Source organism: Apteryx mantelli, chromosome 1, assembly GCF_036417845.1.
Source record: "Apteryx mantelli isolate bAptMan1 chromosome 1, bAptMan1.hap1, whole genome shotgun sequence".
NCBI classification, from domain to species: Eukaryota; Metazoa; Chordata; class Aves; order Apterygiformes; family Apterygidae; genus Apteryx; species Apteryx mantelli.
In genome coordinates, this window is record NC_089978.1 from 76717990 (window position 1) to 76744363 (window position 26374).

At 37.9% G+C, this 26374-nt stretch overlaps 1 protein-coding gene and 1 long non-coding RNA gene across 7 annotated transcripts in view; one reads left to right on the plus strand and one right to left on the minus strand.

Moving 5' to 3' along the window:
- The window catches only part of PPP2R3B (protein phosphatase 2 regulatory subunit B''beta), a 54502-nt gene extending 30476 nt beyond the window's left edge, over nt 1–24026 (minus strand). For all 5 annotated transcript variants that reach the window (XM_067295935.1, XM_013950830.2, XM_067295951.1 and 2 more), the window contains exon 1: nt 23581–24026. In XM_067295935.1, the coding sequence (XP_067152036.1) occupies nt 23581–23928 (348 nt within the window). In that variant the 5' untranslated portion in view covers nt 23929–24026. The remainder of the gene's footprint in view (nt 1–23580) is intronic.
- LOC106491272 (uncharacterized) lies at nt 7659–24876 on the plus strand. Of its 2 annotated transcripts, none has more exons than XR_001293755.2 (5): nt 7659–7686; nt 17422–17526; nt 23622–23696; nt 24098–24159; nt 24626–24876. It is a non-coding gene; the product is annotated as an uncharacterized lncRNA (long non-coding RNA). The 2 variants fall into 2 exon arrangements; XR_001293756.2 differs by lacking the exon at nt 7659–7686 and adding an exon at nt 13415–13438.
- The last annotated feature ends 1498 nt before the right edge of the window (nt 24877–26374 follow it).

Here is a 26374-nt window from a genome sequence, read left to right on the forward strand (position 1 = left end):
TGAAAAGCAATGTCGTGTCCCCGCCCCCTTATTTGTTCTTACCCCATCTCACACAGTTGATTCCACTTAGCAGCAACCTGGTTCCGGTGCTAACAAGGAAGTTTAGAGGAACATTGCAGCAGTATTGTTTGATATAAGCCTAAATGAGCCTTAAAAGCATACTAAGATCAGGATTCATCTTGCCTGCCTTTTGCAATCAGAAAGTTAACATAAGTGAATGGTCAAGCTAAGAGAGACACCTACAGAGAATTAATCTATGTTAGAAACAGGCATCAGGGATATATGCAAAAGTCCTTCCTCTAGCAACAAATGTTTTAGTCCCAGCTGCTTCTTCCTATCCTGCACTGCAGTTTGTTAGCCTTTAGTTATTCTCTGGCAGCTGTTTTGGATATTCTATAAAATCTAATTTTATCATACATGTTCCTCTTCCCTCTCCATAGTAAGGGAGAAACATCTATTAGTTTTAACCCTGATAGTTTTACACTAGCTTATTTTTGCTGTTAGCCTTAACCTAGATGGGTTAAGAGACTAAGCCATACACTGCTCTGTCCCATTTGGTAGAATTAAAAGTGTCCTGGAGTTTCTGGACCTGACAAGTTACAGTAAGTAGCAATTCCATGAGCAAACCAAAGAGACTCAGTGAGGTTTAGAGCAGAAGTCCAGGATCCTTCTGCAAGTTACAACCCCCCCCCCGCCCTCCCCCAAAGGAAGACTCTAGACCTGAAATATAACGTGCAGAAGTACTCAGAGGAAGAGGATGCAATTAGAACTAGAGTTCCATGACCTAAAAACATATTAAATTTCTTATTTGCTATAAGCATATAAAAACAACTGTAAGGATGGATAACCTTTCACATGGTTTAACTCTATGCCAACTGCAATGTGTTCATCAGGTCACAGCTCAGAAGTTCATGGTATAGACACTATTACTGTAAGTAGTTTTTCCCCCTTATTTTCACTCATGACAGCAGAGTAACAAAGAGTTCAGCTAGTTACTCAACAACGTGACAGCCAGGGAAAGAAGCGTCCCACAAGTTTCAGTGAAACTGCTGTGGCACCAGCCATCACTGGCTCTCTTAAAAGCTTTAAAAGGCTTACTACAGCTTAAAGCATTCTTTCAAAAATTGTTGATAGTGGCCCAACTATCAGTAACATCCCTCCCCCCGCCATTTAATTTAACCAAGTCCTATTTAAACAACCTAAATAAGATCCAAGAGAAAGCCACTGAAGGAAATTCTATATCCAAGCCCAAGTATCTCAGCAGAGCATGCAAGGTCTGGACCATTTATACAACCTGTTCAGGATAGTGGATTAATTTTTATGTAGAAGAGAAAGTTTTAGGTAGAAACTTTTGCTAGATCCCACTGCCTACTATGAAATACATTCCATACACACCATCTTGCACATTAAAACTAAAAATACATCCAAAGTATGTGTAAATGGTTATCTCTGACAAGTCAAATTACATGCACACATACAAAAGGAATGTGCAATAAATAAGCAGGCACAAGGGAAGCTTTCAAATGAAGCTTTCAAAACTAGATCAGTAAAGACTAAACACTCCATCAGAAGTACATTAGCATCTTTCTTTTTTTGCATGACACCTCACCATTATAGAATGCATTTGTCAATCTCATCACTTTCAGCAATATACATGCTGCACTAAAAGCGAGATTTCTGACCTGAATTCTACAACTTTATGATTTCAGAAATACCAGGATTCTCCTGATTTGCAATTTGATATAGCTGACCTAGACAAGTAACACAGTCCTGCTGGGAACTAGAGTACTCTATTGCAAATGCATTATTACTGTAGAAACACTTCCAAATATGGCTGATTATATTTTGTTTTTTTTGGCAAAGTAAAGTAGAGCTTCAGCATCAAAAAAGTCCCAGCTATGCAGTTAGAAAGATTTCCATGATCATTTATAGATACTTTGGTGAAGGGGAAAGAAGGAAGAGGTAATTACCTGCACCCAAACCATGAACATGAGAAAGAAGTTTGCATCTTACCAGCATGTCCATCAATAACTTACTTTCTTTGTTGACAGAACTTTCACTACAGCTTTTAGAGATGAGATCCTCTAACAGTTCATGATGACTGACCAGCAAGAATGCTTTTTGCCTCCTCTGCCTGCTTTGCTAATCCATGAAAGAAAAATGGTACAGATGATAACATGGAAAAAAAAATGCAAAATTCTTCAGAAAAATCTACCTGGCAGACATCTTGCAAAAGGCAACTTCCACAACATTTTTCCATAGTAAGGTGGAAGCAGTGCAGAAATATTAATCATAGGCTGTGAGTTTTTGTCAAACAGCTTCCCTCTTACGAATTATGTCAAATCAAGTATTCAAGTATCTAATATACCAGAGTTTCATATAGTTGCAGTCTCTCCAGCAAATACTCTGATAGTAGGATATACTGGCAGAGAATAGGAATACTAATTTAATCTATTATTCCAGCTGTTTTCAGGAAACCAGCTGGTAAGATCCTCTTAGAACATAATCATTTTGATTGTACACAGCCATTGGACCACACTGGGACTCACTATTTGCAAAGGAGCCATAACTGTCCAAACAGATCATTTTAATAGGGAAAAACTGACAGTCAGTTACCTCACATAATCCTAACATTTGTCTACAGAAAACAGTTCTGATGTTTAAGTGATGGCCCGTCCTGACAAAGAAGTAACAAATAGGGCTAAGATATCCACTTTATTCTTAAACTCTGAAATTGCTTCTCATCTTTCCATGTCTACAGCAAAACAAGTTTCAGTCACTAGATTCAATTGAGCTTGGAAAAAATACTCAAACAAGAGGAATATCAGCAAGCTCAGCCCTGTTACTGAGCTGCAGAGTCAACAGTTGCAGTAAGTATTCTGTCAACTTCTTGTCTGTCAGCTCCCCAACAAATTCTGATTGGGACAGTTGTGGGGAGGAAAACAAAAACAAAAAACCCTACACTCATATCCCACTATTTACTGTCCTGAAAAAGTCGAAGGATATTTCACATGAAGATATGCCCAACTGCTTCAGGCTTTCTAGCATACAAAGTAGTACAGCTGAAAGACATAGACCATCTACCATTGGTGGCATTAGTGACCATAAAACCAGAAGTATGTTAAAATAGGGAAAAGGCCAGGGAAGCTTTTATTCCAGAAAACAAAGAAACAAAAAAACACTAGAACTCTTGAATGTCTAAATTCAGAACTTAACTGCAGAGAGAACTGACCTAGACTCTTAAATCAGACATTCAAGTAGGCTGTAGTATAAGCTTGCACCACATTAGCAGTTCTGCAAAAACAGTACACATTTGCACATTTATTACCAGTTATGAGCAGGTACACAAGCTGCTGCCACAGTGTAGTCAATACATTTTAAGTTTGTATCAGTAGTCTCTATTGCAGAGGTGGTAGAAAAATACCAGTTTGCTTGCAGCCTTCCTCTAAGAGGCTAGAGCTTAAGGCCTGGCAATCCATTATCAAAGGACCATTTAAGGAAAAAAAAATCTCTAACCTTAACTAGTCAGTCTCAGCAGGTAGTTCAGATGTTTTACATTCTGCCTGAAATGTTGACACTGTTCCAGAAGACAGGCATGATACCAGTAAAAAACTAACATCAGGTGTTTGAGAGAGACTTCCATCTTTTTCCAGCAAATACATAAATGCTTAAAAAAAAGTATGTGATGAAAAACTTATTTAAAAACGGATATCAGGTTCTCCCTCTGTGGTGTTAAAGGGTCTCCATACGATGCTAAATTTGAAAATAGACTCCATTAGGAAAGCTAGCTTGCCAATAATCACTAATTGTTTTGCAGCTTGCTTCTGTGACTACACATGTGAAACTACCTCAATCAAACTTTTCAAAATTCATTTTACCCCAGAAACAAGAATGTTATCAACCTTGGAAGAATCAGTAAACTACAGCACAACTGCACACCAGCCCAGCACACATTAATACCTACAGGCTCTTTATTCATTGCTGCCTTGAATGTGCCACAAAAAAAGCATTTTAGTAACAGAAGAACGGGAAAATGATCAAGAGGCACTTAAGCTAGGCAGCTTACTTGACTCAGAAGGAAAGCTAATCATTTGAGCCACTGTGCAGAAGTTGAAGAAATATTTCACATACAGCTGACATAAATAGGTTGTGTAAGCAGCATTTAGTATCAGTAACAGGTGGTCATAGAACTGGTAGTTCTCCATTTCCACACTGAGGTGTGACACATACAACTATAGGGATCACCAAGTAGTAACAGCAGATAAAGATGTGGAACTGTTAAGATATTATAAAAAAGGCCAGTACTTAGGTTTGGCCCTGAAATTCCGAGGATTAATTCAAACTTTTGGCCATTTTATTTTTTTTAAATCATCTCATTAAAACTACTCAGCACAAGTTGATCTGGCTTTAAGAAAAAGTTTAGTTTCAAAGTTGGAACTGAACTGTTCTACAAAGTGATGTCAGACTAAGTAGCAAAAATACCTATTTTCCTAGTTTGGCAAATACCAAGCTACAAGGGTATAAATGTCACACTGCACACAGATGTAATTTATTCTGTTATCATTTTGTTTCCAACTTCAGATATATTTTCTTCACACAGTCTGGGTAATGATGTTGCTTATATTCCAGCTCTCACAGGTAGAGATGTCACCAACTGTTGGGCAAAACACTCTTACTCAGCTATCAGCAAGTAATAAGCCTTTCAGTTCACATCTTTAAGTTGCCAGTAGAGTTGACATATGGTGATTCTCACTCCAAAGTTTCAGAGAAATTGATGAGCATGATGGATACAGTGCCTCTTCAAGCATTACATTTCCAGTTCACTATATTCTGCAGATGTTAAATTACCTAAAAAAGGTCTCCTTACATTAGTTATATAGTTATAATATATTTAGTTATAAGTAGAGGGATACTAAAGTTCTGCTCAGAAGTACTTATTGAAAATTTTTCAATACCCCAAAGTAATAGAGAATATTTTCAACAGTTGAGCATTATTTCCGGAAAGAAGATCAGTCAAAATGAAGATGAAAGCCCCATTTTCCTCAGTTTTATCAGTTTTCATAGATAAAAGCAACCACTGAGAAACAGCCCGTACCACCACTTTACAGAGCTACCCACCCTGCCAGCAGTCCTATTTGAGTCTATTAAAATATTTTCATAAAACTTCATTTCCTAGACTCAGTGAATGCCTTTTCAAGACACAGGGGACTACTTAGGTGGCCTAGCTCTATATAAAAGGCCACTGACTTAGAACTCCTAGAACCTGTACAAGACCCAGTCACTTCAAACAGCTGCAAAGTAGATGTTTAGCCACATGTTATATTGCCATACACCCTTGTTACTCATTTTTTATTTTAAGAGTTTATGTCTAACAGCACTAAACCACCTAAGGAAAAACTGGCATTTGTCCAACAAGATGCAGAAACTACATTCATATAAAAATTTCTAAAATTAATTTAAGACAAGACAGACTGGCTTCCATTTTTGCTTGATTTTAGCATTTAATTTTACATCAGATTTATGATCTGATCTGTCTGAAAGGCAGTATTCCAGGGGAATAGGTACTCTAGTGTCAGTGAAATTCAGCAACTGAGAGGAGAAAACATTTCAAATTATTCTACAAAAGCTCTAAGCAATCTTTAATTTCAACATGAAATTTCTTCAACAAAGATGACTACCACTCTTTGAAACGCATCTAACCCATGACACACAATTTGAAGTTAACATTAGCATGAACTGTCAGGTAAAGAATACCAAACTTCTTTCAAGATCAAGAGTTACCAGCACTCATACTTTGCTTTTTAACATACTTTCAAAAAGGTCTTCTTAAAGTCACAAAGTAGAACCAAAGCACCATTTAAAAAGGAAGCTCAAGTAAAGTATTTTATATCAAATTGAGCAAAGAGAGACACCAGGTTTAGTTTTTTCCACTGCTTTTAAGTCTGTTCTGCCCACAGAGTTTTGTCTATAATACAGTTAAGTGTTCTAACATATGTTAATCAACAACTGTCATTTACTCCCAAAGTGCAAGTCTGGTTAAAAGTGAAAAATGTTTGTTCATTATCTCCACTGTAAGCTTGCAGCTGGCAACATGCGAAAACAGGAAAACAACCTACAAATTAGACAAGCTGTTTTCTGAAGTATGTAGTTGCTTGTACATATAATACTACAGAGAGCTCTTTTCCAGCTCAACATGAAAAAGCCCTGTAAAAGTGAAAGTGGTCCAACTATCATTTGATGAAAAATAGATCAAGTTAAGGGGCACGACAAAAGCTAATAGCGTGTTTACAACAGGGTGCCATGACTAGACTAAACTTGCTTCAGGCTCGGACATGCCTAAATATCAACTGATACTCTACTTTGGGGTAATTAAGGTAACATTTTCATTTCTTCTGGCTGCCTCCAGTAACAAGTTCCCTTCTCTGTCTCCAGTGTTCAACATAAAAGATTAGAGTTGTAAAATCCTTCCATTCACAAGTTTATGCCAAATGGATTAGAACAGACAGGCCAGTTCTTGAAATCTGCTTTGCAGAGAAACAAACATTCTTTATATGGCTCAGCTGAACCAAATTTGAAATATTCATGTAGTAGGTAGAAGTAGGTAGAAGGCTAACACATTTTTAGCGTCACATGGCTCTCCGGCCCACTCTTGACGGTCAGCTGAAAGGGACACTAGCACACTGAAATCAAAATTAAGTGGCAGGCTATATTTAGAATGATGTTAAAAGTCAGAAATCCTAAAACAAGGTAATTTGTATCCAACTGCCAAACTCTCTTTAATTAAAAAAAAGAGATGTCATACATAATATATTACATCCCTGTTTGATACACCTTTAGTACATGGATTAGTGGTGAGGGTGAGATAAAGACAAAATGAATGCATTCACGTATCTCCAAAAGAGGAAAAGTTAGTAGTGTTTGTGGAATTATTAACTTTTAGTTTCTCCTATAAAATAGCTGTAAGCTTTTTCCCCCCTCCCAAAAGATAATCTCTTTGGAATATTTACTCTACAAGTAGTTCTCCTACTAATTATGCATTTAAAATGCTTCTATTTTCAATTATGAGCTTGCTTTAAAATGGTGGATTTAACTGACTGTTGCAAAACAGCAAAGAGGCAGATGCGTGAACCACGTAGCAACAACTTACCTCATCCAAATACAAAGTCTAAAGCACAACATAAAGGAATTCAGGATCATTAGGTGAGTATGAATGCACCTTTTTATATATTCTGTTTGAGTTAGTAAAGCTACAGCCTACTTCATTGGATTTTATATGCCCAGTTTCAGTAAAATGTAAATTAAACCCCCTGGAGAAATGCATGCAGATTATGAGTATGCAGATTAAAGAAAATAGCCTTTAACAGTCTAATTGCATTAAGTGTACCAACTTTCTTTCATATGCCCCTGTGCAAACATCATAATTTTATGTATGCTACACGGCTCAAAGTACTTTCCTTGTTTTCTTAATGGTTTGCAGAGCTACCTGCTCAGTCTTCTAAAATATAGCAGAAGATACCATATATGGGCTAGACTATTGAAATACTGCTAGTTGAGGAAGAACTTCCATGCATTTCCTGAAGGTTGGGTTCTTATGAAGGTACAACTGACAACAACTTAATCATATAAAAACTGAAACACAAACCTGGACCTGCTGAAAAGCTTTCAGTCTCTTCTTGAATCTAGAAGGTAAAACAAAATCACATCCTCGAGCTAGCAATGCCAACTCCTTTCTTAGATCAGGATCCTGCCGCAAGGAAATCTCCTTTATCCTCATGCTTTCGGATTTCATATAATGTCTCTGTGTGCCAGTCCAGGCACTTGAGTCCCAGTAAATAGCAGAGCTGTTCTATTATCACACAGTGCCACTTAAAGCAGCAGCTGCGCCTGAGTTCTGTGATACTCTAAGAGAGTCAGCTCAACTTCGCCTGCTCCATACATTAAAGGGAACTTGGCTGGAATCACAAAAACAGATTGGAAAGTCACTTTGGGGGCCTGCCCTTTTGTACATGCATTCCAAAGACCAAATGGGATAGTATGGAAAGAAACAAACCTGCTTGGAGGAGCATCTATAAAAGCAGCTTCCAATTTTAAAAAAAGCAAGCCTTGGAGGAATGCAAAGAGGCCAGCCGTGGTCATTTTGTAGTTTCCTCCTCCCCCTCTCCCTCCAGCTTTTCCTTCTATCACAAAACACTCACTGTCTAGCTTCAGTGAAGTACCTCACCAAAGGATAGGGCTTATTACACAGTAGTTAAATTCCTTTTAAGCTCTTCAGCCCTTTAGCAGAAACCCTATTACATTAGGAAAATGAAGGCAACAGCAGAATAAACTACAGACAAACTTTCAGGGCATGGTTCTCATTGTTTCATGAAATAGAAGATTTTTTACATTCATCTAAATATAAGTTATTGTATTGCAAGATTCTAATTCAAAAATTAAGGCAGAAAGTGCTAACAGAAATAAGAGGCAAAAAAGCTGTCAGGATATATTTTTCTTGCTTAAATAGGATTTTCATAAACATTAACATACAAATATTAGATTGCATACATATCACATTTCAGTAACACTATCCATTCTGCTCTATTTTCAGTTTATTGAACCTCAAATACACTTTGTGGGGGAGTGAGGCTAAGTTTTAGTCCGCAGCAATCTTTTTCCAGAAACAGAAGCCTGATTAGTTTTTGCTGCATTTAAAGTGACATTCTGCCCTTCACCATTTACCATTTAATGTCACTAAAATGGTAAAAGAGGAACTTTTATCATTTTTAATAGGTATGCTTTTACCATAGCAGCCTTTAAGAAATGCTACTATTTTGATGAAGTTATTTCAAATATCACCATTAGAGTTACATGAGAATGGCAACACTTAGTATTCAATTCAAGCTGTGAACACTCTCAGCACCCCAGCTTCTCTAAGATGTTGATATGATGCCTGCTTAATATCTGTACCTTGTCGTGCATGAATGCAGTTACTAGTATACATAAATGAAGAGAGATGTGGCTAGTCTTATTCTGTTTTGATCCCTCATCCTTTAGATAAGGCCACTGTCTTGATTACATGAAGCTGTACACAACCCACGAAACACTAAAACAACTATTTTACCACTGAGATCCAGATTTCCATTACTGGACTTAATTATTTTACCCCAGCATTGTGCTCATCTGTAATCTTTAGCCCCATTCATCTATTCATAGCCTTTCTATCATATAACAATATATTAACACACCACAATCCCTTGTGAGATTTACCAAAAAGGAAACTATGAAAAGGTACCAGTGAAATGTTGTTTGTTTGAACTGGATCCTTTTTAGTTTAAATCACAAACTATTAGGAAATAAATGAAGCTAGAAAGCTTGTTTTCAATTTGGTATCCAGTTTTCCCCACCTACTTCCTTGTTACAACTTGTTATGAAGATATTCATCTCTTTCAGAAGTAGGAGAATAAGAAAGGAATTGACTAGGCAAGAGTCAGACATGTTGTGGTTGGCATGACCAGATTGTCAAACTGCACAGAACAAAACTAGCTATCACTCGCTGTCTTTTAGGAAGATTAAATCAAGTAACCTATGATAACCCAGTTGGCCAAACAGAAGCCAGAGGGGAGCCAGGACTGCAGCACACAACGGAGCACGCCTGGAACTTGAGACGAAAGGCTGAGATGTTAGAGTAGGAGAAGAATCCTAGCTCCAATCTAAGATGTCTGGGGAAGGTCAGGAAGGTTGTATTGCACGCTGGCAAGGCAGATTGCATTTCAGGTTAGGCAAAATAGGCCTTACTTTACAGAACAAAATATGTAAGCAAAGGTATCTTCTCACCTAAGTTGCTTACTGTTTTCATCCCTTATCACAACATGATGTGCTCCAGTTCACTACTAAGTTTATGGTCTTGTTTGAAGTGGCAGTAGTATGTCATTAAGATGACTGACTGCCACATGGAAAGCTAAGCTGCAAGACTGAAGCTGCAGTTCACCTGAATCTCATGAAGGAGCCTCAGTAAGAAACAGGTGTTCTGAACTGACTTTTGAGAATAGGCTTGTGGATTTCTTTCCTTTTTTCAAAATGAGCTCAGAGTCTGTCATGACTTATCAGTCTATTATATTCAGTATTCTGAATATTCTATATTTCATTATCATAGTATCATTTCACTGGCCAAGGTAGAGGTTACATCAATCCTACTGGTAACCTAATACTGTATTAACTCTATTGTCACTAGTCTGGTTTCAAATGTAGTGGTCATTTATATGCCTATATGCAGTGTAGTTTTCAAAAGTATACAGGTTGCAGTATATGAAGTATCCACATGTGAGGAAGCATTTAGTCACAATACACTGTGAAAGGTAAGTACTCTGACAGCTATTAACCACCTCCCTTTTACCATCTGGATAGAAATGTTTTTTTGTCTTGCCACACTTAAAGAGATAAGAGCTTTTGTAAAGCAATATGGTCAAGAGCCCCATAAGATCAGTTTTAACTTTTTTAGTTATAAATTCATCACAGGGGGAGGGGAGAATACATTTCTATCCAGACTGAACCAGTATAATATTCCATTAATCTTAAATCAGAATTCTCTCCAGTGAAAGCTAAGGCAAAATGCTTTCCTGGGTGAAGGGCTGGATGCCAGCCATGAAGCTATGCAAGTATCCTGGCAGCTTATTATTAGCTAGATAAACAGGGGGGGAAGATGCCTGCTTAAAGCTTCCTTCCAAAGCTAGAGATACACGCTATGAATGGATCTCACTCAAGGGACTGTGGTTAAAGAGTTTATCACTTTAACAAATACCCACACTTGCAAAGAGATCTGAACATTCACAATAGCAGTGCAGTACCTGTGTGGCTGTAACACAAAAGTATGCAAGTTGGACAGAGATGAAAATCACTAATGTTTTGGTTAATGTAGAAGAATTAGAAAACTGCAATATATCTCAAAAAACATTAAATATTTGGATAAAAAGCACCAGCAAATAGTTCAACAACATAGACAAAAAGGAACTCAAGCAGCTAACGATGTTAAGTAAAATCCAACCGGTAGGAAGCAGGATAGACAAAATTAGATAAATATACTAGAAAACAAACAAAAGCAGCAATTCTTTGCTGTATCAGGAAGACAAACAAACAATACAGGAAAAGCTGAAATGCTGTTTTCTTTTTTTGCCTCAGTCTTGAGAAAAGATTGTGACCAGTATCACCATTACTTAATATTACCAAGAGTTATTTCTAGACCAGACAGTCTACACCTGGTCTTTGATATAATGAAAGATGCTGGAACTAGTTATTGAACAACCCATTCTAATAACCAAAAGCAATCATTCACAAGCTATTTCCTATCACTTAATTAGCACAGAACTCCTTCCATTGGACTCAAATCCAATCATAAGTAATACCCTTCTTTGAAGCTTATGACCTCATTTACAGAGTTCCTCGATCTCCAGATCAGAAAAAACTATTGTAGAAGTAAAAATAAGCCACCAGCTTTACCAGGATCAAAACAAACCAATCTAATCCCATTATCAGGTTAACTGACCCAATGGACAAAGCAAAGAACAAATGCAAGATACCTAGGTCTAGAGTAAGGGTTTTCAACATAGTCTGCCAGAAAAGTGTAACATACAAACTAGAGGAAGCTTGTCAAGTGGTAACAGATTAAGTGTACTAAAAGATGAGACACAACAGAAAGTTCTCAAGTGTAGTTTGTCTTCAGCCCTATTCTATTTTTAATATCAATGTAAAAGACTTAAATACATTTGTGTTGCAGTGCATGTTGAAGAACTGGGCTAACACTTCAGGGAAAAAAAAAAAAATCAGAATTCAGAGTAGTCTTTAAGTGCACTTCAAAACCAAAATTAGTATGCTGAACTTCACTGAAGTCCAGTCAACATTCTTTACAAAGCTGGAAATAATTAGCCAAACCAGAACCGAGTGCTATAATACTAAAAACAAGCATCTCCAGTGTTTGTAACTGTTGTACCTTTAATGTACACACATACTGTTTGAATGGTATTCACAGTATGTGGTACCTTTGCGAATGATCTTCTGCATCTTGTGTTAGAGTGCCTTAAACTCAGCTAGGATTCTACACTCAGCTCTGACATGCTACTGAAGTATACAACTAATAGGACAGTTTTACTTTCCCTACTGTGGAGACTACAAGACAAATAAAAACCATTAAGTGGCCATGAAAAGAGTGGATGTGTTAGCCTATCTAAAAGTAATAAGACTGAAGTTGTACCTAGTCTTCAAGATGAAAATTGTATCTTGAAGACAAATCTTCCACCATCAACTAATGAGGGACAAGAACTGAGTCTCACTGGCAAAAGAGATGCATAGCATTTATTTTTGCCTCTGACCCAAGTGTAATACATTTATATAAGGAAACTAAGATACACACCATTATTTGAATCAATATTAGATATCTGAGGGATAATTAGCTATTTCCAACTCCTTAGGCCAATCCAAATTTCTAACAGAATTCTAACCCAATAAACAATGCTAGCTGGGTAGCTGTATTATTTACACTAGTCTGAGGAGCTTTAATTTTGCAGAAAAGTAGACTGTGGGCTACTGTTGTATCAGCAGTTCCCAAGGTATAGAGTAAAAGCAAGAGGAAAGATCAGAAGGCTTCTCAATGTCTATTTCAGTCAGATTTGATTTTATGATCTACAAAGTGAGAAAAACAACTTAGGCTCGCTTGGTAGCATCTGTACTACCTCTCTGCTTAGGACTATATATAGCAACTCACGGTGTTGATATAGTCAAAACAAAAGAAGCACTGTCATTCTTGATTTCCTTTGGAAATAATTCTTAAACTTCCCCTCATGGTCTTCAAAAAGGTCATTGCGGAAGAAACCACCTCTTTATAGGAAAGGAGCTTTCCTAAATTCTCAGTCAACCAAGAGTTATTTTATATGAGCAATAAAAAAAACATTCCTTTCTCAAAAGATTGCAACATGTAGTAAGATTTACTGACCTTGAATTTCAGTAGCACAGGTACTGTAAATCATGAAATTTCTAGAGAATGGGAAAATACAAGAATAAATGGAAAGTAGCAAGGAAAAAACCCTGCTCTTTATCCAGATAACAGCCTAAGCAACCAAGAACGTTAGTGCCTATCAACAAGCTGACCCACTCAAGCAAAACACATTGATATTGATTTTTCAATGTTGATTTTACAAATATTGATTTTTCTATTCATTGCCCCAAACCCTTGGCTCTATCCTGAGATAAGGACACACAAGACTGAAACTGGTCTATCCTTAGGGCTCAGTATATAACCTCATGCAGGTGATTAAGGAAAGGAATTTAATGGGATTCCAAATAAGCAGTTTTCCCAGTCCTTTTGATGCTTGTCTAACTTGCTTTTTGCCAATGCTTTCCCATTTCAAGATGCTCTACATGTGAAGAGAACAAGAGGACAATATACTTGGGAGCTGAATAGAATGGCAAGGTATTACTATTATTAATTCTGCTGTGGATAAAAGTGTCAGTCCTTTAAGATTTAGAGCCCGAACAGTTTGCCCAGCAAACTTTGACAAAACCCAAGTGAGTCAGTGTCTAGCATGTCTATATCATAGAAGGAATCATGTTATGATGCTCATACCAGTGCAAAGAGAATAGCTCCCAGCTACCTACACTGATTGCTTTAATAGCATTTTGAGTATATTGTACTACATCACTGAGCTGCAAGATGTTGTCACTGTGTAGTTAAGACATCTACATTCACAGGGAGAAACTGATCCTAACAGTCTGGGCCCTAGAAGGAAGTTCATCCATGTGAACCTGGATCTGGATGCATTTTTTTTTTTTTCCTTGGAGGATGCAATGCCTTCCCTATAGAACATGCAGAGAATTTAAGGAACACAGAATTCTTGCATAGACATGCCTTTTTTAATGATCACGTTTAATTTTCCAATACTCTTGGTAGAGACAGAGCTGTACCTATAAGTTCTTTCCACAGTTACCTGGAGAAACCAGAATTTTAAGGAGATAAAATGGTGAGTTAAAAGACATCAGTTAGATATGAGACATGGTCATGCTGGCAGCCAAGGATGGGCTGATCATATTCTCTGCATTACCAAAACAGCATCAGGTATGTACACCATGCCATGGGTTGTTATCAGATTATAAGCAAGATAAGATACATGTCACCTTGCTATGACTACACTGCCTGGACTCCAAGGAAGTAGTATGGACCTTTTTAGATTGCTAACTGCATCTGGCAGACTAACTTCAGCAAGTGTCAACACCAGCTACTATAAAACTGAAGCCTGACTGTTAATGGACAGTTTATCCCTTTCAAAACAATTCTCATTCTCTTCCACCTTAGGAAAACATTATCAGTTTACATTTATTTACTTGTGCATAGCAGAGTTTTAATGGAAACACGTTGTTGGAATGATGCTCTGCACTTGGAACCTACTTATTATTCATGATCTTCAGATGATCATGAATATCTTCAGAACATGAAAATCAGGAACATCTGAAATGACACAACTGAGGTGGCTATTGAGCAGAGATAGATATAATCAAAATATCTAGTATGGATCATACAAATTAAAATTACACCTGCTCTACTAGAATGCTTTTTTTAAATAAAAGTTACATGAACTATCATGCTACAGAGACTATCTACAGAAGCTACAGTCCACAAAATGTGCATTTGTAACTTTATCAAGGTAAATCTCAATAGAGAATAGCAGAATAGGATGAAATGACAAGTCAGTCTAGCCTAATACAGAACGCCATTTTGATATTTTCCTACAGAAGACATGGATATTTATAATGAGTCTAGCATTATGCAACTTTACAGAGACCATTTTGGATATTTAGCTGTTTCTAGATTGGTATATTTACCTTGTATCACCTTAATTTAGAAGTTGACATAGTAATCTGGTGTATAAAGCGTTGTCATTCATGTACTTTAACTGTCCACCAAGAACTACTTTAAACATAGCACCAGCTGTTCAGCACTTCATCATTTTGACATGAATTGAATTTTCAACTAATCCTTTCAAGAACACATTTCTATCTTTGAATTTCACCATTTTCAAAACTAGAATGATTGGTATATGAAAGAACTTCAATTAAATGCTACTTTAATTAAGACACCACAGACTAATACCACACGTAATTTAGTCCCTGAAATCACAGGACAATAATTTTGGTTCAATTACAGCTGCATATCATCTTCCTGCATATGCTTCTGCTCCAGATTCCCAAAACAAAAACAAATCAGGATAGCTTAAGATACAGACTCCTCCTACATGAAAGTTAACTGTAATTTACCAACCAATAGTGGGGTTTCTGGTAGGAATCCTATAAAGATTTACTCTTAGCCTAATGTTATTGTGTTGATCATATACCAGTATGAAATCATCCAGGTATAGGAAATTGAGAGGTAATAAAAATGGCAACAGAGAAGTTACTGGTTAATAAGGAGCACAAGGTAACAACCTGATTAAAAAAAACCCAAAAAACCAACCAAACACTGAACAGAGCTAAAAGAAAGGTCTCTTACAAACCTGCAAGCAGGGTATGGACAAAAGAAAGAAAGAAGGCAAGCTAAAAAAGGGGTCACTTGTAACCAGCTGAATTTTAGTGTCCACGATAATAACCACAAGGGCAAAAATTACATACAGATTAAAAAAGATGACTTAAGTAATAAGGCAACTTAGAGAGGTATACCAATGCTAAAACATTGCCAGAACAGCAACAGTATTCTTGACTAGCAACTTGCTTGATTCTCCATCACTGGAAGTTTTGATATGAAGTCTCAGTATCTTCCAAACATTCTAGAAGATCTTTTTAAAATCCTAAGCTTAAACTTCAGTTGTTGCTTGATAAATAAGCATCTAATTGATATTTTAGGTGGCATTATATTGTATTAAACAGCAAGTCAGACCATGAAGTCAGGGATCTGTTTAAAATCTTAAGTCATAATTTAAGACTTTAAAGTATTTGCTGTAAATGCAATGAAACTATTACCATACTGAAGTAAGAAAAATCTAGCCCATTAAGTGCCTTCAGTATTATTTAATTTCAAATAGCTTGCTTGATTTCTTAGACAATGAAATATATCACAAGGAAAAGTGTTATTCAGTATACATTAGTGGTGATTGCATTTGGTAGCAATGTTTATCAAAATCAAGAATATTAGCTGTTTATTAATACAGATCTAGCTTCTAAAAGAATAAAACTGTTTAGAAACTATTATCCTAATTTTATAAAAATTTAAAAACAGATTGAGTCAAGCAGTTTGATAAAGCTCCACAAGCCTTGTTTTGTCAAGCTAGCATCAACATAGGAAAGCCCTGTTGAAGCTTGTTCATTGCTGGCATATTTACAGCTTGGCTTCCTTTTGTAGATAGTTTTGCAGCATTTCCATCGGTCACCTACTATGGTCTTTCCCTGCATTTTTCCTGGATATCTGTTTCAGTAAGTGTGGTGAAAATTGTTTTGTAGTCTTCCAAATTTTGTCTGATTTGTTGGCTGATTTCTGCCAAAATTTCTAGTAAGATATGCATAGAACAAACATATAAGGCTAGTTTCCACATGAAATTAGACTAAACGGTATGCATGGGGTTATTTAACCACATATCTCAACAGTCTTAAGAGCTCAACATCACTGCAAGTACCTGCAGTGAAGTAATGGTGCGTGCATGTGACTCCAAAGTTTCCAGCTACTTTTTAAACAGAATAGCAAGTGATAAGGGAAAGGGGCACATGTAATACATGTAGCAGCAGTCACTTGTAAAAACATCTCTTGATTGCTGGTTAGCTTGCTATGGAGTAATTGTATGTTGTCTCTGTTGTTAGCAGAATACAAACTAACCTTACCTTGGTACCTTCTGATTGGCTTAAATACAAGAAGAACACAACAACCCAACCCAGCACAAAAGTTATTTACATATTATGCCACAGTTAGAACAATAAATTCAGTATCCATTTGTTGTGGGCTACAGAAAACAGGAAGAGCTTAACTGGTATCTTCCTCAAATCAATGCAGCTACATAAATTGCCTGATCTTCACTGAATTCTTCAGGACCGTTGTGTGTGCAAAGCTTCTAATTTTGAGAGGCTGGGCTGTGTGATATGACCAGATGGTATTTCGTAGATTTTGCCATAAGATGGCTTGCTGAAAAATTCTGTGCAATCATTGACTACATCCATCAACCTACAAACTAGTTCACCAGAGGAACTGCATTAATTGTTTTATATTCAACTAAGCCCATACATATTTTTGACCTCAAACTCATTTCTCACAGATGGAGCAAGCATAGGGCACATGGAAATATTCTCAAAGGCTGTGAAGGATTCTCCTGCTGTGGAGTCTCTCACATCTTTTTTTTTTTTTTTTTTTGAGGGGGGGGGGAGCAGGAAGGAAAAAAAGGGGTGGGGGGGTTCCTTATTTCAATACCTAATTTCTTCCAGGAGTGACCATCTCTTAGAACAATGAACTGTTTCTATGATTGATGTAAAACTATAATTAAGCTCAAGTGTTTTGAATAAGAACTGCGCATTGAGGAGTAAGTGGAAGTAAGTATTTCTGAATGTAATGTTCTCACATAAGTATGAGCTTTTTGTTTGTTTGCTTTTAAATGACAGTTACTCACAAAGGAAACAGTGCCCATGATTAATCAGTTTCATCCAAACATTTGAATTTGTCCTATGTCACAATTCAGGTGAATTTTAAATTTGAAGAAAGCCAAGTATAATTCTGAATTTAATTTTTTCAGCACTAGAAATTACAAAAACTCTAAGATTGGAAGGAGCATATGAGAACTATTTATGCATTTCCAGTAGGACAGAATTATTATCTCTTTCAAGTTCAATTGCCATTTTGAAAGAGGACTACTCAAGAGATTATTATTTCATCTAACAAAGCACAATGTATAAACAGAATTAATATTATTACTGCTAAAACCAGTGCAATATTTATGTCCCAAGGCCTTATGTGCAGTGAAAATCAAGAACACCATACCAAGAGGCTATAACAGTGAATAATTTCAGTTTCTCATTTATACATAAAATGAATAGTTGGTTCTCTAATCAGAAAAATGATTCTTCTGTTCCAAGCTATTCAGCATTAAGAAAAATAACACAACATACTACTGGTACTGCTTGTGTTGACTATTATTTCATCACAGTTGAGACTAAACACTTTTCTAGGAATACCTTTATAGCTACATTCTTCCAGACCTTAATATGAGCTTCAGGCTGTCCTTCCCTTGTTGGCACCATAGGATGACCTTTATTGTGAACACATTAGCACTGACATCTGTCATAGTACCCTCTTATCATTGTAAAAGTACATCAGTTTGATACCAGGTTATTTACAGTCTGCCTTTAAGTCACAGACTTGAGTTGGAAGCCAAGTCCATCACCCCTCCACACCTAGTGATGAGAGACAGCACTATTAACACTAACTTTGCTTAATACTGAGTTAGGGAGCATATGTACTAGATCACACTCAATTCTGCACAGCATGATTTGGTGTGTGGTGCAATGCTAATATAGCTAATTTAATCCAGACTTTGTAGTTAACATTGCTTCTAGTATTAAGAGTACAATAGGTAGCAATTCAGATGAGACAATGTACAAACTACACACATGGAGTGTCAAGACTGACAAAGTTTAATAACCACTGAAGTGAAAGCTTGCAGGATTTAAACAGTCATTCCTCTTGTTCTTACCTAATGTTTTATGAGGACATTTCTCTCCCTATTAACGGAAGAATGCCATTCCTTCCCCCCACCCCCAAACCTTACAGCACACCTGCAGAACATGGTGACAGCCCACCACTGGTCTAAGGCTGCAGATCTAAACCTTGCAATACTTTACCTCAAGCCATCAGAAGAGTTTATTTGTTCCAATAAGCAACTGTTAGTGTTACTATACTCAAACCTTTGTCTCAATGTTAAAAGGTTGTACTCCAGTCTCTAGTAGTACCATTCAGTTTGAATCAACTAATTTGTAACAAAAATTTGGCAAGAAACATGGTGATGAAAAAGCTATATGACAATATAATAAAGCAGTAAAAAGTAGTGAAACACAGGGCAATGAGTTTTAATAATCACCACAGGATAACAGACAGGAATAGTATAGTTATCAAACAAAAGATATATGGAAATCAAACCAAGAAATATCTTTATACCAAAGGTTGCCCCTGCAGAAAACGGAAAATAACTTTGCAGACTTCTTCAGATCATATCACATTCTCTACACCCTCCCCAAAACGCCCATAGGGAATTCTGTGAATAGTTTCCCTAGATACCCTGCACAACAGCTGGTTAGGATTAAACATCTTGCCTGCAGCATCTTTGAGGCTTGAAGGCTTGGCATTTTTGACAGTGTGATGAACAGTGTACAATTGTGTACTCTCCATGTGTTTAAGATAATCTAGAGTGCCAGATACACTGTTAAATCCAGGTACAGGAGTGATAACGGTTAGAAGAAAACTATGACACAACTATTCCTCAAGTTTGAAAAAGTTAGATCTCCAGAATTTCCTTTCTTCACAACAATGTACTCTTATAAAATAGTCATTCTGAGACTTAAATATTGAAATCTATGTCTCTAATTTGCTTTTAACACATTTAGCATATACAAGTCATGAATGTACCTGCAAAATACTGTTAGTGCTAGCAAGCACTTTATGTTACATAACCAAGATCCCCAGAACTTTGCAATTACTGTGTTTGCACAATGGATGCAGTCAGACCCTGACCTCACTGTGAGCAACACCATACGAACAAAGGGGAAGTACTTCCCCTAAGAAAAAAACAAAAGAAAACCTTAAACAAAACACACTGTAAGATGAATTTTGCTGGTTCAGTGCTGTCAGGAATCCAAAATCTGTTAAGCCAACAGTCCACTATTAAAGCTAGGCTCTGGAAAAAAAATAATTTAGTACCCAGTCCAGATGAAAACATCCCATTTCAAGCACTTTAGTTTTCTTGTTCACCTTTAACAAAAAGGCAACAGGCTTTCATTATCCAAGAAAGTATTTGGGACTTGCTAATCAGCGGAAGGCTTAAACTGTTTTGAGAGACAGCAAATTCTTCTGCTAAGGCATTAGTTTTTCAGCAAAAACACCTGAAAACTTCTGAATTTGGATAAAAGAATAACCCTCAAACTTCAATTAAAAGCTAACCTCTAAAAGGGAGAAAAGATCTCCCTGAATACAGTTGCCAAACACTGTACTTTTAATTAACAGTTGCCATGAAAACACCAACTTGGTTTTTATTTTGCTCACACGCTACTAATTAAGGTGTTAAAGCTTAAATATCTGACTAGTTTTGAGACTCGTGTTCCAAGAATGCTTCCCATTCTGCAAGGCTTGCTTTTGTATCAAGTACAGAAAACCATAGCATGAAAGTTGAGTTTCCTATATGTGTGTACTTACCTATCTAGTATCTATATCTATCTATTGCCTGATGCTCTTCGGAAAAGCTTTAGCATGAACATTTCAGGAGACAGGAAAGCGTGTACAGCAACTTTACCAGTAATCAAACTTAGTGATTCAGCCCAGTGATATTTAAAAAAAAATGTATGCTGTCAAAATGAATTTACTGCTTGTACTTTGCATTACAAGAATTCCTGTATACAGTAAGAAAAGCTTTAATAAGAAGATACACGAGTTGACTTATATAATCCTAAAGGAGCTCATTCACCAGCTGTTTATGATTGGATGCAAAAGCCCTTTCCTGGTATCACCCTCAGGCACATAGTCCTAAGCATATTAATTTTTACCATCTTTTTCTAGGACTGCTACTTAAACCTGGATTACTGGAGCTATAGTACAAGCTTTCTTTTTTAAAAAGCCATTTGAAACACTTTCTTCCATTTATAGAAACATGACCATGACCTCAAACTTATTTAAACTTGAATGAAGTGGGTAAAACCATCGTAGCTCAATTTGTGAACCATGATTAAGTGCACAAAAGCAGAAACATTACTTTTGACACTGCAGTGAGTGGTTTATGGATGTACAAGAAAGAAAAGTGGCACATTTTGCTATCTAAGAAAAAGTTTGCTGTCATGGCAGAACATGCAATTATGCAACTCTGGGTAGTATTTCAAGAGCTGATGCCTGTTGCAAATATGATTTTCACTTCCTTAAAAAGATTTAGAATCTTTTGGATGAAGCTTCAGTTCAGCTGAATAATAAAGCCACAAACAAGTTTCTTATTACTTGGAACCTTCCCCCACATAGCTCATCGAAAAAAATAACCCAACCCCCTAGGTTATTTCTGAGCACTATACAAACAGTTTCAATTACATGAAGGATGTTACTGTTTATAAATCTCTTCTAGTTCTTCTCTGAGTGATCTACTTAAAACAATCAACCAAGATTCACTAGTGAAATTATAGTACACATCAGTTAGGGATCAAGTACACCAAGTAACACAGGCTTCTAATGGAAACTCTCCACTTGTCTGGTTTTGCCTGAAATAAGAATAAACTGAGCATCTGCAAACTTCCTAAATTTCTTTAGGTTAGGAAATGTATGTATGAACATAAAGGAAAAATAAATCAATTGTGTTTTGCTAATCAACTTGCAATTAAGTGATTATGCATGAAATACAAGTCCACATTATTTTAAAGGCAACTTTAACTTTAGATTGGAAATGTGATGTCTCAAAACTAAGAACTGGAGATTCCAGGTTGTCAAACTAGATTTGACAATTAATATATATAAAAATCAAGTCAACACTTCAAGTCAAATGTTTTTGTATGAAACAGTAATCATGTTATTACTCCTGGGGGTCAGAATACAGGAATATACGCTCAGTGTGAACAACGTATGTGACACAGGAATTAACTGACACTCTTAACCATCTTCAGCTCTAACCCTCTACCCTTATTAACCTGAGTAGGCTCCCATTCCATTAACACTTTTGTCCACATTTCCCTATGAAAACCTTGCATTTCAAAATGTAAACAGTGAACTTGGGTTCAAGTCAATTCCACAACATCATTTTCCACTGAGTTAGGCCTGCAATGGCAATTTGTGTAGGTACACCTGAGGAAGCTGGGAGAAACTGGGATACCACGAGGTTTGGTTAGTGGACAGAATTAGACACCAAATCATGGGGAGTGGTTGGGAGTTAAGTAACCACTTAAGTTACCAGCATTATTAAATGAGATGAATTTATAGTACTGAAGCAGAAACAGCATGCCTCTGTAATAAGGCAGATCATGTATGTAATCATCGTTACATCAGTCACCATGTGATTTTACATCCAATTTTGTTTTTACAGTTTAAGAGGGCTAGAAGTTAGATGTAAATTTAACTGCAAATTTAAAAAAAAAGTCTCAGCTGGTGGGGAGAAGAGGGGAGGATGTGTTTTGTTTACAGTCTTGCAGAGAGAGCATTGTCTGTTATAAGTCAAGATCCTCTCAGAAAGGATGCATTGAGTGTACCATGCAGTGCCAAAACAATTACTTTGTTAATATGCAGTTTCAACAGAGCCAAGTTTGAGTCTTGTACTAACAGTAGCGCCTGGTATCATTCAACAAAGGAATATTTGCAGTCAAGACAGTATTTTTCAAAAATACTGCATATGGAGACTTACATTTATCCACAATTAGGTTATATTTAATAGCGGAAGGTCTTGTTATTGCCATGAATGGCATTTGAAGCATCAACACTGGTGTGTGTTACCTCTGGCAAAAGTAAGTCAGACCAAAGATAGCCAGGAACTGAACTGCTCAGTAAATTAGATAGCCATTTTAAGCTATCATGACTGAAGAAAAGCTAGATTTTTATTTTAATATACAATGTTCTTTGTATTTCATGAATGAAACCTGGTTAGCCATGATTACCTGACTTAATCATCCAGGTTTTGGCTTTTAAAATAATTTTTTTCAACCTCTGATTCTAAATATAGATACTTCCACACACTAGACACTAAATGGACACAAGCACATTATGGAAAACCACATTTTTGGCCATTGTATGGCTATTCTAGTTTTTCCACTGCTTCTAGTTTGTTCATGCCTGTTAAGAAATACAGGAAAACAGATACTAGGCCTAACCTTATCACACAGGAGAGAGAGTCCTTCAGAAAGTAATATCACTTGTTTCGATCTTTCCTTATCTGTGCTGCATCCAATGAAGTGGGCACAACATATAATTGGTTGCAACACAGATTAGTATAGCATGATGTTTGAAATTATACCTCAAAAGCAGGGTAGCTATACCAAAGCTAATCAGCTATACCAGACAAGGAATTTAAGATATCTTTCCTTCTGCAGTTTTAGAGAGACATGGTACTATCAAAATAACTGCTCTTGACAGAAAAATTATTGGAAATAAAAAACCCTTGATTTTTCATTTTGTGTCAGGCACAGATAGCTTATAAAGAGCAACAAAGCTGAAATGAACCAAGACAGTCTCTTGGAAGTTCAGACCACTTACTTTGTCACTAAGTGCTAGTGACACAAAAGTTGACATTTCAGGTTCTGTGGTACCATTTCACTTCTCTCCCTCCCCCTGTGATAAGACTAATTACTTGCATAACTCACCAGTGCTAAAATTCACTTCTATTTAAACAAATATTTCTAATAAGTGAGAAACAAACTTACTATTCTAGTCCCTGAAGATCTACGTATTCCTCTAATATTAGAAATGTTCCTTGGGCTGGTTGAAGTTGCCAGTGGAAGAGCCGTAGAAAGATGAGGAGGATTGAAAGACATCAAAGGTAACCTGATATCTCCTAATATGCTTTGCTTGGAGTTGGAATTTTTAGTAGTCAATCTCTCATTTTTACTGTTTCCTGAATCTCCATTAACAACCTCAGTTTTCTCCTCATTCTTGATACTTCTCAAGCAGTCCTTTAGCGCCAGCTGAGTTGCAGGTTGACTCAGCCAACACAAAAAGAGTTCATCCACCTTCATTTTCAGTACAGGTTGCAGAACTTTCCCAGCTGGCATTTTCCACTAGTTTACCTTTTTGTCAGCTCAAATTCAAAATAAAAGTTTGAAAATCATCTACTTATTCCTTTTGCCTTTCAAGTTGTCACAGAAGTCAAGGTTCCTGTTAAGAAAAATAATAGTATTTAATCATACAGTTTTAACAAAGTGTCAATATTTATTCCCACAGGATGTGAACAGATGTGATGAAATACATGACATCATGGGACAACATTGACATATGGCCATTTCGTAAGTATAAGCTATTAATCAAAGTCAAATCCACAAGACAGTTTGTTTTAAAAGCATACTGTGTAAAGGATGGAAATTGGACAGAAAGAAATTGCACTTAAACTTCCTCAAACAGAGCTATGTCTAACAAACACTCTCCAGGAACATGTATTAATATACACATTTATTATGAGAAATAGTCTTGAGAAGACTTATAATTGAACCTGCTAAGGACTAAATATCTATCAACAAAAAGTCTATGCAAAAAGCCTCGGTGACAATACAGTTATGATTGAATTAGCAAGCCTCTCAGTCAACAGATTTAGAGCTAATGTTGAAAGCTCAGTTTACATTCTGGAGGTTGTGCTGTTATGTCCAGTCAAATTCCCATAGTTCCTTCCTCAGGACTTGATTTGTCTGCTTATTTGGTACCACAAAGTCATTTGATATTTTAAGGACTGACCTATTTTAATATTTACTTTTACAGTTTTTAAAGCCAATTGAAATACAACTTGATTCAAGAATTGGAATAGTATGATTTCAGGTTCAATTGCTCATTTCCAAGGATTTTTTTTTTTTTTTAAAGCAAGAGGACTGGAGCTAAGCACTGAGGACAGAACCCAAGTTATTGTCAACTCTGCAGTCAAATTACTTAGTGATCTGGTACAGCTTAAATAAAGCCTGTGCTTCCGCTGCCTTTTTTTAAGCCTCTCAAAAGCCTTCACGTTTATAAATATTTGATCCTTATTTAGAAGGCAGAAAGATGTACAAAATATTTTGCTGAAGAAGCCTTAAGATGAATATGAAGTAACACAGCACTTAAATGCCATATTAAAATCAAAACTGAGTCTTCAAACGGCAGACCTGTAATTCTTTATGACACCTGCACCATCTGGGATTTTGTATGCCTTCATAGTTAACTAATAACTTAAAGTTTAAGTTCAATTTCATTGGGTACATTTTCCCCCCACAGATCCAGTAGGACATACAGTACTGAAATTTACTGTCCAGTTATTTTGCTAGTTTTTTAAAATCAATATTTTTACAGTGTTCATTGCTGTGTCAGCAAAGCAAAAGTACCGTTTATCTGGGCTGGAAAGAAAGTGACGCTCTACAGCATGACACAGGCACTTTCTTAAGTCTTGGACTAGTCCAGCTAGCAGATCTAGCAAACCCAAAGGGAAACGAAGGCAGTCATGCTGCTTGTTGCAAAAGCCTTAACTTGCAAAAAACCTACATTTTGGGTGCAAACGTACCGGCGATGACTTAAAAGCACAGGAAAAGGAGCTGCAGTGTGGCTGAAGGATGGGCAGCAGGCACCGTGACAGGCAACGAGCCACGAGAGCCTCCTCTGCCCCCTACCAAGCCCCGCCCGAAGCCAGGGGAGAGGAGAGCCCTCGGGAAAAGCAAGCCCGACGCAGCAGCACCTCACCCCAGGCGAGCGGCGCGAAAAAGCCGGCGGCGCCAGAGAGGAAGGAGGGAGCCGTTGCCCTGGGGGCGGGACGGGGAGTGCCGGGCACCTGCTCCCCGCTGCCCCGCCCCCCGCCGGGCGACCGTTGGCTGGCGCGCGGGCACCCTCTGCCCCAGCCCCCTGGGGGTGACGTGACTCCGCGGCGCGCGAGAGGAGCAAGGGGAATGGGGGGGGGGGAAGGGCCGCGTGCGAGCGCGCGCAGGGCAGCGACCCCAGAGAACAGAGGCGGCGACGCTCACCTACCCTGCGCCGGCTCCTCCCGCCGCTACCTTCAAATCCGCGCCTGCTTCCGGCCCGCCCCGCACGCCGGGCAGGCTATGTAAACACCTCCCGCCCTTCCCGCCCCGCGGAAATCTCGCGAGAATCTCCCCCGGCCTTTCCGAGACGCGTCGGACAGTTACTATGGTAACAAGGGGCGGGGCGGGGAGGAGACGCTAGAGGGGCACGTGACGGAGCGGGGCGGGGTCAGGCAGTGCCGTTTTCCGCGTGCGTCATGGCGTCGCCGCGGGAGCGCCTGGCAGCTTGTCTTCTTTCCCGGCAGCCCTTGCGGGGCGGAGTGTGGGCCTGTGGCTGTCGGTCGTGGCGGGTGGCCGCCGCCGTGACGTGTAGTAGCGTGAGAGGACGTGTGATGACGTGTCTTGGTGCTGGCACGGGGGCCGGGGAGCGTTGCCCCGCTCCCTGTGCCGCTTGGGAGCTGCGTGGCCTGGCTGCTGTGGGCAGGTGCCAGACTGGGCCTGTGTGGCCTGGCCCGCTGCTGAGGAGTCC